This window comes from Muscardinus avellanarius (assembly GCF_963383645.1).
Source record: "Muscardinus avellanarius genome assembly, chromosome: 1".
NCBI lineage: Eukaryota > Metazoa > Chordata > Mammalia > Rodentia > Gliridae > Muscardinus > Muscardinus avellanarius.
This window is the reverse complement of record NC_137786.1, coordinates 174025211-174043262: the sequence shown is the minus strand read 5'-3', so window position 1 is coordinate 174043262 and position 18052 is coordinate 174025211. Positions and strand designations below refer to the sequence as shown.

The 18052-nt window shown below is 43.2% G+C and overlaps 1 protein-coding gene across 9 annotated transcripts in view; it reads right to left on the bottom strand.

The window, feature by feature from the left end:
• The window catches only part of PAK1 (p21 (RAC1) activated kinase 1), a gene marked incomplete at both ends in the record, with an annotated part of 127928 nt that overhangs the window by 56728 nt on the left and 53148 nt on the right, over positions 1-18052 (bottom strand). For 5 of the 9 annotated variants that reach the window (XM_080718897.1, XM_080718898.1, XM_080718902.1 and 2 more), the window contains 5 exons: positions 3581-3667; positions 6302-6439; positions 10309-10505; positions 12555-12654; positions 17276-17393. In XM_080718897.1, coding sequence (XP_080575023.1) covers positions 3581-3667; positions 6302-6439; positions 10309-10505; positions 12555-12654; positions 17276-17393 — 640 coding nt within the window. Of the gene's footprint in view, positions 1-3580; positions 3668-6301; positions 6440-10308; positions 10506-12554; positions 12655-17275; positions 17394-18052 lie in introns of those variants that run through there. The other 4 variants (XM_080718900.1, XM_080718901.1, XM_080718896.1 and 1 more) reach the window with 3 other exon arrangements.

Here is an 18052-nt window from a genome sequence, read left to right as displayed (position 1 = left end):
AAGACCCTGTTTGAAAATAAAGAATAAGTTAGGGAGAAATGGGTCATAGGAGGAACTCTAGATGGAAAAGGAAATCCTATAGAGGAGCAAACAAGACAACCTAAAGGAGGAGAAAGGAGGGGGGAAGAGGAAACTCTCTAAAACACACAATGTACTTAAACATATCGAAGTCAACCACTAAGCCAAACAAGGGAAGGAGGGATGGGGAGGGAATGGGGTGGGAACTGGGTAGGGGTTAAATCAGTGATGTGTACATGTATGCACACACAAGTTCTTTACCCCAATATGATGTATGACTATAATGCACCAATTAAAAAAATAAAAAATAAAAATAAAATAAAGAATAAAAAATAGGGCTGGGGTGTATCTCAGAGGTAAATGCTCCTGGGTTCAATTCCAGGACCCCCTCCCCCCAAAAAAAGGCCTTCCTAATCTTTGTTCCTGATTAACTGGAGCAAACGACATCTTAGTACCACTGACATGTCAGGCTACTTCTCACAGCTAGGGGAAGAGTCAGGGAAAGGTCAATTTGATTGGCTCTGCTCAGGTAAGGTCACACACCATTCTTAGAGGGAAAATATCAGTATATACTTTCTATACTGGTTTAGCCTTACTTTTTTTGTGTGTGGTATTTGAGAGTGAACCCAGGGGCATTCTACCTCTGAACTATACCCCCAACCCTATTTAATTTTTATTTTCAAACAGGGTCTCACTAAGTTGCTGAGGCTGGCCTTGAACCTGCAATCCTCTCAGCCTCCCAAGTACTCAGACTACAGGCCCACACCACCACACGCAGCGGAGTCTTATCCTTAATATCATCTCCCCCCTCTTGGGATTCTTTGTCCATGGTCATTAGTAACCATCACAGAAATCTGTTGTGGGAGAGCTGGTCACTCACCTCTAGCTCCATTTCAGGCCTCTGGTCACAATAAATCTACTCTGAAGATTCTCAGGAACTTAGAGCTGGTAGTTGGGCCTTCTCTTCCATGGCATAAGCCTGTAATCCCAGTACTTAGGAGAATGAGACAGGAGAAAGGGATGCAGCCTCAAGGCCAGCCTTAGCAATTTAGCAAGACCCTGTTTTCAAAATAAAAAGTGTTGGAGGTAAAAATGTCCCAGGGTTCAATTTTTAGGTAACCAAAGCTTTTAACTATTCTGGAATGCCACCCTGGATGACAGCCCCAAATCCAGGTCTCTCTTCTTGGGACTATAACTCCTAAGGTCCTTGGGCTGACAGGTTTTGTTTCTGTAACCAGTTATTGACCCACAATCCCAGTCTTTGAAGATGGCTGTCTGGCTGTCTTAAGAGGGAATTTTCCCATCAAGTCTTTGTCTTCTGATTCCTTGGTTTGTTTCCATAATACCTAGTTACTATAGTAATTATCAAGCAGATAAGGACTGCTGATCAGGCAACATATACTCATAACTAGAACCATTTACTGGTAGAAACTTATGGTGGCAGGAACAGTAACCAGGCTGTGGAAACTCTGCTTTCTGGGGCAGACACAGAGATCTTGTAGGCCCCAGATGTCATACTCTGGGAGGAAGACTCCAGGCCTTTAGCTGTAGTGAGTATAATTTACATTACAATCTGGATGGCAAACCTCTTCTCCAGTAGGATAGGAGCTAGGACCAGATAATAGCACCACAGGACAGAGCCCTGGCCTCTAGCTCCATTGCGCCACCTTAAGAGAAAGAATCCTTTCTTTAGTGGGACCAGGGCTGGGGCTCAAGCTTTATTGTTGCAGTTGTATGATGTGAGGTCCGTAGCAGGATTAGCGACCTGAGAACTCCAGCAGGCCAATGCCTTAAGCATTTGGCTCTAGCCAATTTCAACAAAGCCCTGCAGGAAGCCAGCTCCTCTGGCGGTCAGTCCTTGGACAAGTTAAAACTGACACACACCTTCCTCTGTGCCTCTTAAAAGACATCTAGAGTGGAAAAATGATGGTTACTTAAAGTTCAAAGCCTGGTAGAAGTAAACTTTTCTGGAATTCATAAGAATGTGAAAACAGTGTAGAGGAAGAGAATGTGCTTGCACTGGAGGGACAGTGGTGGGGAAGGGAGGTGGAGGCGGTGCCAACAGCCAGCGTTCTGTTTCTTGCTTTGGATGTGGGTGCATGCATGTTTACAATTATTCTTTAAGCAGTGCCAATATGTTTGTCCCAATTCCCTTAATTTATAATTAAAAGTTTTAAGAAGAAAGAATGCACAGTGAGGTACGATGGGTAAAGGGGCATCCTCTGCAACTTACCCTCAAATGGTTCAGGAGGAATCATCATTTCATGTAAAAAAAATCAGAAAAGAAAGAAGTGAATGGAAGAAAGAAAGGCATACTCCAAGTAAAATATTTTTATCTCCTTTTATTGAAGGAAATAGAAACTTGTGCTGCTGAGGCAGTGGCGCCTCAGTGCACGCCAAGGTAGTCAATGGGGCTGACATGACAAGCCACAATGCTGGCTGGGCATCCTACCACAGTGGGAGGACTAAAACCACAGGAGGTAGCAAACATCCCCAACACCCAGTGTAAGCATTTCCATTTGCAGAGAGTTTGGCCATGCATCTTAAAAACAGGGTCCCATTACAGCTGGTAGGATATCACCTCGGGTCACCAAATTCATCCAGAACAAAAATGTGGTCTCCGACGTGTAGATCCTTTCCTTCAACCCAAATATTTAGGCGACCAGAAGATCTGAGTTCCTTTCAGCTCTTTATCTCAGACAGAAAAAGAGACTGAGTTCTTTAACATCATGTAAGTATAGTTGGACAGGTGCTCATGCCCAGCCTTGCTCTAAGAGCAGCTGCCCTTTCCCCACTGACTTCTCGAACTGCTCTCATTCAGCGTATGCCCTAGGAAACCTCTCAGTGTTATAAACAAGGACAGAATCGGGGCAGCAGCCTACGGGATGCAGGGAATCAAAAGCTACTACACAGTCAAGATCATTTCACAAGAATTAGCATGGGGAACACTACTGGGTCAAGGTCCTCCCAAATAGCTGCTAGAAGCGCACACAAAGAAAAACATGGTAGTTCTCCCATGTCAGGATTAGCTGCACAAAGTCATGGTCCAGAAAGCTGAGCTACTTCATGTTCCTGGCAGATTATCAAACCCCACGGCATTCCCGAGCTGTTCCAGTTTTCAAGTACAATGAGGTGTTTGGGCAGTTCTGGTCACAGAAAAGCAAGCACTAAAGAAATCGGAACCAATTTCAAATTAATGTTACCATAAATTTATGTCCTAAATTTGTATAGTCAAGGACTGATTGTGCGGGTGGTTGAGAATTTGCTATGCAGAACAGGGGTTCAAGGCTTTTTCATGTAAACCCTTAATCATAAAGCAGTCTCACACCCACAAATTGGAAGGGATTCCTTGTTTCAAAATGGCCGTCAGATTAGTCACCCCATTTCAGTTCTCTTCAGTGCTGGACACATGGTTTCCAAGGATCAGAGTCTTGAGAGCACTAGATCAGGAAATGGGAGAAGCAAGGCAAGGAGAAGAGGGTGTCAGGGACTGGGATTCTGAAATGAGCATTTATTTCACAGAAGGCTTGGTTGGCACAACGAGGCTGGGGCGAGCACGGTTTCAGTGGTTGTTCTTGGTTGCCTCCTTTGCTGCAGCAATCAGTGGAGTGAGGCTGGAGAGGGGCTTGGCAATCTTCAGGAACTGATGCTAGAAAGGAGCAAAGAACAAAAGCACTCTTCACTCTAGAGACTGGATCCAGGAGAAATACATTTACTGATGGGGACTGAGCCCGTACTGACTGTCAATAAGAGCTGTATTAATTGCTAATAAAAACAAACTTTCATACTTAGGCAGAACAATAAAATCATTTCTCTGCCTGTCAGAGCTGCAGCCAGGATTGACCTTGGTCAGCTGAGAGTTGACTGTTAGCCCAGCCGAACACTAGAATTATATGGATTTTTACAATAGTTTAGGCTAAAGCTAAAGATGAAAGAAAGCTATATTAACCCTATATTAATTACTAATTACACAAAATAGTTATAGCCCAAAACCTTCATACTTTAAAAGACTATATTGCTGTGTCTTTCTTTTATTTTAAGGTAATTTTTTTAACATAATAAGCAACTTTGAGCAGACAGAGATAGGAAAAGGATAAAAGCTCACCAAGGACACAGGTGGACAATGCATGCTTTACAACTAAAGTCAAAGACAAGGCGGGCTTCTACCCCTGACCTTGTTAACCAAGTAACACATTCTGATCAGTGATGTCAGACCTGTCTGACCCTGTGAGGATGAACAAAGAAGGCTTGCACAGCAGAGATAACTGGCAGGCTTGCGCCTGCATTTGGGGGAAAAAGATTATTGGCTAGATGGTATTAAAAAAGGGGGGGATGGTAAATTCTTATAAAAAATGTGCACATTCAAAAACCTCAGTGTCTTCCTTTCAAGACACTCCACGCCGGGCGCGGTGGCGCACGCTTGTAATCCCCGCGCTTGGGAGGCGGAGACAGGAGGATCGCGCAGGTTCGAAGCCAGCCACGCGCGCTGGCTTAGGAGACCCTGTTTCTAAATAAAAATATAAAAGTAGGTCTGGGAGTGTAGCCCAGAGGTAGAAGGGCTTCCAGGAACCCCAGTACCACCAAAAAAAAAAAAAAAGACACTCCACCACATTTCCTCCAGTGTGGTGCTTTGTTCCTGTCCCTTCTTTCTACTTTGTAATAATAAACTTTGCTTAAGCTTGCAGCAGCTCTTGCTGTTTTCTAAACTAGTTAAAAACAAGAACCCACCATCGACATCTCAAACCATTACAGTTATATAACCACCAAAAGACATACACAAGATCATAGAAGCTTTACTCAAGTTAGTCAGTAACTAACATGTGTCCAAGTGTCCAAGAAAATGGAAGTAGGAAATGTTCTATAATACCATACAGAAAGTTACACAGTAATAAAAATGAGTAAATAACTGATAACTGACAGGCAAACGCCTAGACAGGCCGAGTGAAAGAAGCCGAGTGGAAGAGAGTTGAATTATGGCTTCTTTCCTTTCCTTTTTCCCTCTTCTCCTCTCTATACTGGGGATTGAACCCAGGGGCATTCTAAGCTAAACTCCCAGCTCTCTTTTATTTTGAAACAAGGTTGCCAAGGATTGAACTCAAGGATACTCTACCACTTAACTACTTTCCTACTCTTTTTCCCCCCTTCTTCTGTACTGGGAATTGAACCCTGGAGCATTCTACCTCTGAGCTACACTTCCAGCCCTATTTTTTCCCCCTTAATTTGAAACAGGGTCTCACTACGTTAGGGAAGGCCTCACTAAGTAGCTAAGGCTAGCTGCGAACCTGTGATCCTCCTGTCTCAATCCCTACTCCTTTTTAAACTGTTTTTGAGACAAGGCCTTTATTTTGTGAGTGTGGTGCATGCCTACAGATCATTATCACAAAGCTGCACTATAATACAATGACACTAGAAATAGCATTCAAAACACAAATGTAAACACAAATGATGTCGTTTGTTAAAGGCAGTTTTTCAACTGTATAAACTAATTATATTGTAATTTAAGGATTAGGCAGGTGGGAGTATTACAAAAAGTTTGGTAAACCCAACTCTGAATTTCCCTATATCCCCTTACAGAATCTCATCCAAACACACATATTATTGCCACCATCTAAGAAGGCTTTGGATAAGGAAACTGTGAAGACTCTTAAAAGTCACTGGCTTCTAAACTTAACTTCCTTTGCTAAAAATGTATCTTTTGAGCTTCTCCCAGTGAAAGGTAACTTGTATTAGGTTTAACAATGTTAGGGAGCTGCTTCTCACCAAGACTGAAATAGATTTTGCCAGACTAATGTAGGCAAAACAAAGGAAGTGCTAAAGAAAGATATAGGCAAATTTCAGTAAGCGCTCATAAAGTAGACAGGTTTACTGATTTACTGTGTGTGTGGTACTCGGGATTGAACCCAGAGGCATTTTACCTCCAAGTTATACCCCTAGGCCAATTTTATTTCTCATTCGGAAATGTGGTCTCCCTAAATTGCCAAGGCTGGCTTCGAACCTGTGATCCTCCTGTCTCAGCCTCCCAAGTGCTGGAATTTTAAGTGTGTGCTACCATACCCAAGTTTCATAAAGTAGACTTAAAGCTGAGCTGGGAGATGTGTAAAGTTGTAATGGGTTAAGAGAGAGGCCAAGGGAGGCTCAAGGACCAAGGCTAAGAAACTAGAAATACAGAGTGTGAGAAGTGGTAGGAGAGAAGCCTAGTTCTATAATAAACAGAAACTTATGGACAAAAACGAAGTTCAGAAGGCTTGGTTCCTTAGCTGCTTCCCTGCAGAGGGACAATTACCTGCAGCAGCTCTTTAGCTGAGCCTCTTTTTTCCACATCCATCTCAAGACAGCGGTTCAAAAAGTCCCGGAAGATCGCCGACAGCTTCTCTGGGTTCTGCAGCTCCGGGGTCCCATTGGTGGCAATGAGGTACAAAGCCTGGTAGTATAGACAGAGAATCACTGAGCTCCAACTGGGGTTCTCTTTTGGTTCCCTGATACACCCTCTGGAAATATGGTTAGCTGCTGTATAAGCTGGGATACATAGCAGCATCTCTGGTATTCCCAAAAGATTATGGCTTAAAGGTCAGGTTTAACACTTGAAAACCATGTGACCATGTGCATGCCACTGGACTCCCACCTTCCCTGTCTATAAAATAGGGCCTCTCTCACATGTCTTTAGCCCATTTCCCCTTTTCTCCGAGAGTACTACCAGCAGTGCTGGAGGCTGCAGCACTCATCCCAAGATAACATGCGGATTATCATCCTAAAAGATTTTTGCAAATGGGTAAATGGAAAGACTGAGAATGACTTAAGATATTATGTAGAAACTGAGCTAGAGATGTTGTGGTCAGCTAGGCCTCTTTTGGACACACCTCATTCATCTCAGGAAAATTACGACTGGTGAAAGATTTTTACATTTGCTTCAGTGCCTGCATTTTGTCAATAATTCTTCCATATCCACTGATCAATCAAAGGGCCAGATTTTACTGCAGAAGATCAAACTGGTGTCTGAGTTTCTTGTAAATATGATTTCGACTGTATATACGCCAAACAAAAACACGGCAGTAGATGAATCACAGTCGCTTCAGCCTCAGAGACTGTGTTTATATAAATGAATGTGGCAGGAGCAAGCTGTACTTTTTTTTCTAAACAGAAAATAGGTTAAAAAATAAGTATATCTGGAAAGTACTTTGTAAACATGTGAGGTAACGTTATAGACCTAAGGGTTTCTTTTACTCTTGATTACAGATCTGAAAGGTTTATTATTTACTTGGCTGGATGAGCTAAGATCTGCCCCCAGCTGCTGGCAGAAATCCTTCTTGATGCCTTCACCTCAGTCACGCAAGAGCTGCTTTCTTCCAGTATGAGAGGATTGTAAGTAGGAACACCTGTTTAGATAGCAAGCCGTTTCACTGTGGTCTCCCTGACCCCCTAACATGATGTACCTTTATTGGTCTACATTGCTTTCCTCTGCTAAGCTGGATAGATCGTCCATGTCTAATCTAATGCCACTGACTCGATCTAAGTCCTCTTATCTAATTAAGGACAACCTCTGAGCTATACCCCCAGCCCTATTTTTTTTTTTTTTTTGGTGGTACTGGGGTTCCTGGAAAACCCTTCTACCTCCGGGCTACACTCCCAGACCTATTTTATATTTTATTTGGAAACAGGGTCTCTTAAGCCAGCGTGGCTGGCTTTGAACCAGCGCGATCCTCCTGTCTCCGCCTCCGAAGCACGGGGATTACAAGTGTGTGCCACCACGCCTGGCCCCAGCCCTATTTTTATGTCTTTTTTTTTTTTTTTTAAACAGTCTCACTGATTTGCGGAGGGCCTCGTAAGGTTGCTGAGGCTGGCTGGCCATGAAACTCAGCCTCCCAATGCTAGGATCACAGCGTGTGCCACCGTTCTGTTACAAAGTGCTTTCCAGATGAGCCTGGCTGGGACACTGCTCTTGTAGTTGCCACTTCTCTTGGATGCTACTGTCTTCTTCCTCCCCACTTTCTCACTGCCATTAGTATACAAACATCATCTTTTAACCATCCTCACTTGACTCCACATCAAGATATTGCTTTATTTCTTACTCTTCAGAAACTGTTTATAAGGCTGGGCAGGGTGGCGCACACTGGTAATCCCAGTACCTAGGAGGTTGAGACAGCTGGATCTGGGTTCGCGGACAGCCTCAGCTACTTAGTGAGGCCCTTCACAACTCAGTGAGACCCTGTTTCAAAATAGAGAATAAAAAGTAGGGCTGGGGGTGCAGCTTGGAGGTAAAATGCCCCTGGGTCCCATCCCCAGTACCACACACACACACACACACAAAAAGTGTTATAAATGCCATCCTGATGTCCGCCTCCCTACTCTAATGGGTTCACTCTAGGCCTTTATCCCCATCGCTCTTTTTGTTTGTTTAGAGAATCACTACTTGCTGAAGCTGGCCTCAAACCTGCAATCCTCCCGCCTCCGCCTCCTAAGTACTGGATCACAGGCATCCCACCAAGCCTGGCTCCCGTCACTCTACTGACGACAGACTGTCATGGTCATCAATACCTCCACAGTGGCAAATCCAATGCTCACTTCTCATCTCATCACACTCAGCCTGTCAGTCACATCGGACACAGTCACCCACTCCCTTGGAATGCCGTTTCCTTGCCTCCTGCACACAGTTCTCTCAACCAAGACGAAGGCCACCCTGAGGTCCCCTTGGCTAGTTCTTCCATCTGTAAGTACTGGGATCCCAGAGTTCAGTACTCAAACCTCCTCCTCCTTCAACTGCATTCACTCCCTAGGTGAATGATCTCAGCTGCTTTTGACTTTAAATACCAACGATATACTCTCTACTAATAAATTTATATTCATAGTCCTGACCTCTTACCCTTTAACCACTGACTCTTATGCCCAACTCTACTCAGCACCTCCTCCTGAAAATCTACTGAACATTTGAATTAAGAAGATCTAAACTGACTCTTTATTGCCCCAGTGTTCCATGCTCCTCACTATCTCAAACAGCAACTAAACCTCTCAGCAATTCAGGCCTAAAATCTCATAGTCATTATTAATTTCAGTTTTTTTTCCCTTTGTGTGTGTGTGTGGGGGGGGGGGGTACTGGAGCATTCTACTTCTAAGCTACACCCCCCAGCCCTATTTTTATTCTTTATTTTGAAACAAGGTCTCACTAAGTTGCTGAGAACCTCACTAAGTAGCTGAGGCTGGTCAACATGCCCGGCTAATTCCACTTTTTATTTTTTCTTTCTTTTTTGCAGTACTGGGGATGGAACCCAGGGGCATTTTACCTCTGCCCTATACCCCCAGCCCATTTTTTATTCTTTATTTTGAAACAAGGTCTTGTTAAGTTGCAGAGGACCTCTCTAAGTAACTGAGGCTGACCTCAAACCTATAATCCTCCTATCTCAGCCTCCCAAGTACTGGGATTACAAGCCAGCACCACCACGCCTGGCAAATTCCACTTTCTTTAACATTCAGTTCATCTTGTCAGCTATTCCTTCAAGACATTTCCTGAATCTACTACTCACTACCACTCCTATCTTGTATTGTATTACAATAGTCTCTCTTGGTCTATTTTCCATAGAAGCAGCTAAAACCCTTCAAGACTCCCCAACTCTGCATAATAAAAGCCAAGTTCTCGCAGTGGCCTCCTGGCCTCCCAGGTCTTCCATGGGGATCCTCCACTGGTTTCCTGAATTGGGTACCACTCTACATCCTTCTCACTCACTTCAGGGATATTGGACTCCAGGGTTTTTCGCAGAATACGAGAACATTCCTAAATCAAGTCAGTGATACCTGGGAACTCTTGCCTTAGTCTCCTGATTCACACCATTAGTATCTTCATGTTTCTGCGGAAATAACCTTTAAGAGAGAATGTCTCTCTATAGCACAGGACATGTCTCCCTCCTCCCCCGTTAATCTCTTAACACCTCCTGCTTTTTTCCACAGCATTACCATAAGTTACTACCCCATTAATTTGTTTTACAATAAATCTCATTAGAACAATTTGTTGTATGTGACTGGAAAACAATCACTGAATAAATGAATGCGTGACTTCTAATATTCTTTTCTTATTTTGCGGTGTTACAGATCAAACCCGGGGCCTCACACATGGTAGGCAAGTGCTCTATAACTGAATTATATCCCCAGCCATAGCATTTATATGTTAAGTTCAACAGGGCCTAGTTTTATCCACAAAAAATATGCCCAGGTTTAAAGCCACAGAGAAAACAGCCTGAGTCCCATTTCCTGGGATTACAGACAACAGCACAAGTAACTTGAAACAGGACTGGTGACACTTACTCTCAGAGGGTTTTCGTTGAGGTATGGGGGCTCCCCTTCAATCATTTCGATGGCCATGATGCCCAGGGACCAGATGTCAACCTTGGGCCCATAAGCCTTCCGTGTCACAACTTCTGGAGCCATCCAGTACGGAGTTCCTACCATGGTGCTCCGTTTGCTCTGCTCTGGGGTTATCTGTGCACAGAACCCAAAATCAGCTGGAAAAAGAGAATACACAAAAAGGATAGACATTTAGGTACTCCTTCAGTAAGGGCTCCCCGTGTGCCTACCCACAGCTGTCAGGCTCTTTCTGCCTCCTACCTCTGCAACCCATATCTCACCAATGTGGAGTCACTTGACTGCCACCTTCAAATCCAGCTCCGGGGCTACTCCCTATTCACCCCTGAAGAGGAGGTGGAGGAAGGAGGAGGAGGAGGAGGAAAAGGAGGAGGAGGAGAAGGAGGAAGAGGAGGAGGAGGAACATTGTCTCTAGCTTCCTAGCCAGAGGACTAGGCACTAAAGTCCAAGTAGCCCATTTACTTGCCCCAATTCTTCTTTCTTCTTCTTCTTTTTTTTTAATAGTGGGAATAGAACCTAGGGGCATTCTACCTCCAAGCTATGCCTTTAGCCCTTTTTATTTTGAAATAGGGTCTTGCTAAGTTGCTGAGGCTAGCCTCAGACCTGGAATCCTCCTATCTCAGCATACCAAATACTGGGATTGTAGGTGTGTACCAGTGTTCAGCACAATTCTGCTTTGTTCTTGAAAAACATTGCGCTACTCTAGAATCTGGCAATTAACTCCTTGCCTTACTCCCGGATGTGAGTCCCTGAGGTAATCCCGGTCACCTACAACTAGGCATAGGCCTGCTTTTATCAGTTTCTTACCTGTGCCCTAAGCCAGACACTGCTAACAGTCTTCTCATAAAAAGCCTACCCATCTGTGATACAGCCTGATCATCTAAACAACTATCTTTAGGCCTTTGAACAAAGTGTTCTGCCTGGAGTTCTTTTCACATTATATTAAAATTATAAATGTATTTAAATCAGTAGGTCTTTTTTTTGGTACTGGGAATTTAACTCAGTGGGGGTTTCTACAATGGAACTACACTCCCAGCCCTTTTTATTTTATATTTTGAAACAGGATCATCAGGGCATAGTGGTGCATGCTTGTAATCCAAGTACTTATAAGGCTGAGACACGAGGATCACAGGTTTGCAGCCAGCCTCAGCTATTTAGTGAGGCCTTCTGCAATTTAGTGAAATTGTGTTTCAAAATAAAGAATAAGCCGGGCGCGGTGATGCACACTTGTAATCCCCATGCTTGGGAGGCAGAGACGGGAGGATCGCGCAGGTTCAAAGTCAACCACGCTGGCTTAAGAGACCGTTTCCAAATAAAAAGTATAAAATAGGTCTGGGAGTATAGCCCGGAGGTAGAAGGGTTTCCAGGAACCCCAGTACCACCAAAAAAAAAAAAATAAATAAAATAAATAATAATAATAATAATAATAATTAATTAAAAAATAAAGTAGGGCTGGGGATGTAGCTTGGATGTAGAATGCTCAGGTTTCAATCCCTAGTACTGAAACAAACAAACAAACAAACAACAACCAGGGTCTCACAGGTATTGGGATTATAGATATACAAGTCTCTTGTACTAGAAGGTTGGCAAATTAGTCTTTAGTTATAGGACTTATCACAGAACAGACATTTAGAAAAAAACACTGGGGTTGGGGGCTGGATGTATAAAAGAATGAAAAGGCCAGGCATGATGGTGCACGCTAGTAATCCCAGTACTTGGGAAGCTGAGATAGGAGGATTGCAGGTCCAAGGACAAGGAGAGCCTCAGCAAATAGAGAGACTCTCATTAATCTCGTGAGACCCTATTTCTAAATAAAAATAAAATAAGTCTGGGTACATAGCTTGGAGGTAGAAGGCCCCCAGGCTCAATCCCCAGTAACACACACACACACACACACACACACACACACACACACACTCTCTCTCTCTCTCTCTCTCTCTCTCTCTCTTACACACACACACACACACACACACACACACACACACATATGCACACACAAATAAGCAAAAATTTAAAAAAGATACTCTATGATAATATGGAGGAATATAATGAGCCCAAAATATCCCATGAAATAATAAAGACTCTTTGGTAAGAGTTGTAGTTACTATTACATGATTACTATCCCACAGGAGACAGGGCCCCGTAGGAAGAAAACTATTATTCCTAGAGAAGAGTAGTAAGGGACTCACTTAGCTTGACCGAGCCATCCATTCCCAATAGAATATTGTCACTCTTGATGTCTCTGTGAATGACCTGGTTCGAGTGCAGAAACTCCAGAGCCTGCAGACACTATTGAAGTGGCATTGGCGGAAGGAGAAAGAAAAGACATGTCATACAAAAGATTCCAGAGAAAATCAACTAATCCAACCTCCTCATTTTAAGATAAAGGAAGCAAGGCCCCATGAATGCAAGGGCTCGCCCCCAGTCAGAGGCAGAGCTGGGTCCAGATCCAAGTCTCTCTCCTCGCTGAGCACTCTCTGCCTCGCCACACCGCCCTCATGTATGATGGTCCCTCAGCAGAGCACTTCCTCCGGTGCACTTGGTGCTTGCAGAAGTAGAAGAAACGCAAATGGCACTAGAAGGAGTGAGGGTGAGGGGACTGCTTGTTTTACTTTGCTTATGCTGAAGCTGACAGACTATGAAGCATGAAGACGAATGCCCAGCGGGCAGCAGAACTGACACGTTTTTTTTTTTTTTTTGGTGGTACTGGGGTTCCTGGAAGCCCTTCTACCTCCCAGACCTATTTTATACTTTTTTTTTTTTTTTAATTTGGAAACAGGGTCTCTTAAACAAGCTCAGCTGGCTTCGAACCTGTGCGATCCTCCTGTCTCCGCCTCCCAAGCGCGGGGATTACAAGCGTGCGCCACCACGCCCAGCAGAACAGACACGGTTTAAGTTTCCTACAGAGGTAAGTATGTGTGAGTCTTCTGTAAAGATGTTAATCTTTTCTTTTTTTTTTTTTTCAGTACTAGGGGTTGAACCCAGGGGCATTCTACCCCTGAGCGACACTCCCAGCACTATTTTTTATTCTTTATTTTTGAAACAGGGTCTCACTGAGTTGCAAAGGACCTCACTAATTAGCTGAGGCTGGCTGCGAACTGTGATCCTTCTGTCTCAGCCTCCCAAATGCTGGGATTACAAGCGTGTGCTACCATGCCCCGCTAATTTTATTTTCTTTTGGTGTTGGGAATCAAACCTGGTCTCATACGTGCTAAGCACACGCTGTACCACTGAGTCACATTCCCATCCTACTTTTTTTTTTTTTTTTAAGGAATGGTTGAAACTGGCAAAAGATATAGGAGAAAGAGAAGAACCTTAAGCCGGGCGTGGTGGCGCACGCTTGTAATCCCCGCGCTTGGGAGGCAGAGACAGGAGGTTCGTGCAGGTTCGAAGCCAGCCGCGCGCGCTGGCTTAGGAGACCCTGTTTCCAAACAAAAAAATGTAAAAGTAGGTCTGGGAGTGTAGCCCGGAGGTAGAAGGGCTTCCAGGAACCCCAGGACCACCAAAAAAAAAAAAAAGAAGAAGAACCTTAAAAAACACCTGTACTTACAGGCAGAATAGGTGACAAAGAGAATGGCACAATTAAAATGCCTCGTTTTGCTTCTACTTAATTTACTATATCACTACAGTATTTGTAAACAGTCAGATTACTTTCTCTGGCATACTGTTTTCCCATCTGTAAAATGTAGAGATCGTATGCAGAGTGTGTGGGATAGGCCTGTAAGCCAGTATTTGGGAGGAGGCTGAGGAAGATCACAGGGCTGAGCTAGAAGGAGCACAGGTTTGAGGATGAGCAAGTAGTGAGACTCAGCAACCTAATAAGACCCTGTTTAAGAAAAAGAAATTAAAAAACTGGGCTGAGGGTGTAGCTCAGAGGTAGAACGCTCCTGGGTTCAGTACCCAGTAACACCATCACCACTACCTCCCAAAAAAGTTGGGACATGTTGAGATAATCTCAGCTTTTATACTAAATTCAATAATTTGAGTTCATTAACTCAAAGCTGCATTTCTAGAAACTTCTACCAATTAAAAACCACTACAGGCAGGCATGGTGGTGCACGCTTGTAATTCTAGTACTTGGGAGGCTGAGACAGGAGAATCGAGGTTTGCAGCCAGCCTCAGCTACTTAGTGAGGCCCCCCACAACTTAGTGAGATCCTGTTTCAAAATAAAAAATAGAAAATCGAGCTGGGCGTGTAGTTTGGAGGTAGAATGCCCCTGGCTTCCATCCCTAGTACCAACCAACAAACACACACACACACACACACACACACACACACACACACACACACACACACTACGGATATAAGCCAAGAGGAAAAATACTATTTAAATAGTCCTAACTTAGTACTTTATTTTCTAAAAACATAACAATGACTATAAGAACAAACCAATATCCACATTTGGCTTTTTCCAGAAAATAAGCTGTTTTTAGGAGGGTAGAGACCCAAGTCTCTACATGTCAAAAATAACAACCAAAGGATGATCCTGAAAAACTGGAAACCTCATGCTTTGCTGGGGGGAATGTATAATGATACAGCCACTTTACCAAACAGTTTGGCAGCTATTCAAAATATTAAGTATAGAATTCCAATATGACCAGCAATCTTACTTATAGGTATATACCCAAGAGAAATTAGAACATATGTTTATACAAAAACTGGTTTATAGAATGTTCACAGAGAAAGACGTGCAGACAGACAGGCAATGAATCCAAATATTTATAAATTAATGAGTGGATTAACAAAATGGAATATTACTCCTTCAATAAAAAGGAATGAAATACTGATCCATGCTACAACATAGATAAAACTTCAAAACATTACATTAAGTGAAAGAAGTCAGTCACAAAGGAGCATGTATTATATAATTCAATTTATATAAAATGTCCAGAATAGGCAAATGATGAAAGACAGAAAATAGATTAGTGGTTACACTGGGCTGGGAAAGCCGAGATGTGAGACATGGGAAGTGATAACGAGTATTTCTTTTTAGAGTAATAAAAATGATCTAAAATTAATTAAGCTGATATTGATATGACTCTGTGAGTATACTAAAACCTAGTGAATTATATATTTTGAATGGATGGAATGCCGATGTGGTGGCGCACATTTGTAATCCCAGTACTTGGGAGACAAGAGACAAGAAGATTGCACAGACTCGAAGCCAGCATCAGCAACTTAGTGAGGCCCTATTTCTAAATAAAAAATAAAATAGGTCTGGGGGTATAGCACAGAGGTAGAAGGCCCCTGGGTTCCTTCCCCAGTACCATACACACACACAAACAGATAATTATATGACATTAGAATTATAACTCAAGCTGGGCATGGTGGCACATACTTGTAATCTCAGCATTTGGGAGGCTGAGACAGGAGGATCGTGGACAGCCTCAGCTACTTCGTGAGGCCCTTTGCAACTCTGTGAGACCCTGTTTCAAAATAAAGAATAAAAAATAGGGCTGGGGGTGTAGCCTGGAGGTAAAATGCCCCTGAATTTCATCCCCAGTACTGCAAATTAAAAAAAAAAAAAGAATTACAACTCAATTGTTGTTTTTACTTATTGTAAATTTTTATTGGTGCATTGTAGTACTTTTTAATGGAGTTGTTTTTTAAAGGGGTGACAATCTCTATGAGATTTTAAGAAGAATGATACTAACTGCTTATAAAACATTCAATATTTTTTTCAAATTCTTTTTTTTTTCATGATGGTTCTAGAGATTAAACTCAGGGGAATTCTACTTCTGAGCTGCACTTCAAGCCCTATTTATTTTATTTTATTTTATTTTATTTTATTTTATTTTATTGGTGGTACTGGGGTTCCTGGAAGCCCTTCTACCTCCGGGCTACACTCCCAGACCTATTTTATATTTTTGAAACAGGGTCTCTTACGCCAGCACGGCTGGCTTCGAACCTGCGCGATCCTACTGTCTCCGCCTCCCAAGCGCCGGGATTACAAGCATGCGCCATCATGCCCTGCGAAGCCCTATTTTTTATTTTGAAACAGTATCACTAAGTTGCTGAGGACCTTGCTAAATTGCTGAGGTTGGTCAGGGACCTGTCATGCTCCTGTCTCCGCCTCCCAAGTACTGGGATTGCAGGCTTGCGCCACCACGTCTGGCTATCGAGAAGCATCTACCTTAGATTTTGCTCACCTGCTTGTACACATCATTCAGATGCCTGCTCAAATCTGTGGTAGAGCCTTCTCTGAATGACCTATCTAAAGTAGTACTTTATCTGTCATTGCCTTTCTACCCTGCTTTACATTTTTCCTAAAGCAGGAAAGCAGGATAAAAATATGATTAACATATATGCCCATATAAGTGAGATAAAGTAAAATATTATGATGTGTTTGCTAATATTAGTTTTCGTTCTTAATTTCTCTTCTCTCTCTCTCTCTCTCTCTCTCTCTCTCTCTCTCTCTCTCTCTCTCTCTCTCTCTCTTTTTGGCGGCACTGAGGATGGAACCCAGGGCATTCTACCTCCGAGCTACATCTCCAGCTCTATTTCTTATTCTTTATTTGGAAACAGGGTCTCATGAATTGCAGAGGGCCTCACTAAGTAGTAGCTGAGGCTGGCCTTGAACCTGTGATCCTCCTGTCTCAGCCTCCCCAAGAACTGGGGTTATAAGCGTGCACCTCCCTGCCCGGCTTTATATTAGTTATCTTTAAAGACTGAATTTATAAATGACTAAATATATACTTCCTGGCACATTCTAATTTTTCTACAAGGAACAGAATAAAGTTATCTTTAAAGAAAAAGTCATGATGATAGAAATTATACAGGTGTAATATGGGAATGACGAGAGTGCCAGCACTAACCTTTCCCACTCCACAGAGCCCGGCTGGAATGCCGCTGGGTGTGGGACTTCCCTGGGTAGGGATCTGGAGGACACTTGGCTCCGGTCTTACTTACCTCACGGCACACAGCTGCAATCTGGCCTTCATCCATACAGGTTTCTGTCACCACATCTGTCAAGGAGCCTCCAGCCAAGTATTCCATGACAACCCATAGCTCATCTCCCACGAGGTAACTGCAGGAGCACAGGTGAAGAGCAAGAAGGAACAGTCAGAGGACCACGAGCCACTGTGCTGGTTTCAAAGGCCAAGCTTATGGAGAAGGAAGCCATCTCAATCAGGTTTGGAAGAGGATAGAGATATTTACTTTGAGGAAAACCAGAATCTGAAGAAAGAACACTAATTTTTTTTTTTGTGGTGTTTGGGATTAAACTCAGAGGCATTCTATCTCTGAGCTATATCCTCAGTCCTACTGTATTTTTTATTTTGAAACAGGGGCTCACTAAGTTGCTGAGGCCATTGATAAATTGCTGAGGCTGGCCTTGAACTGTGATCTTCTGGCCTCAGTCTCACAAGTACTATGATTACAGGCCTGTGCCACCATGCCTGGCAATTAACTTTAAACTTCTTAAGGATGCTCCTGGAAAAAAACAAAGCATACATGTTCTGGGAAGCCCCAAGGGGCAGAACTCAGAAAACGAGGTTAGAGACACAATAAAAGTCTATTTCACCACAACACAAAATAATACCTCCTAAACCAGCATGATTCCCACACCTCAAAGAAGCATGCAAGCAGGGTATCCGAACATTTGAGAAGATGGGATTTGGAGCCCATATCACCAACATTAGGGACTGCCACTAAATCTCCCAAGAGTTCCACGAGATCTCAGATCCT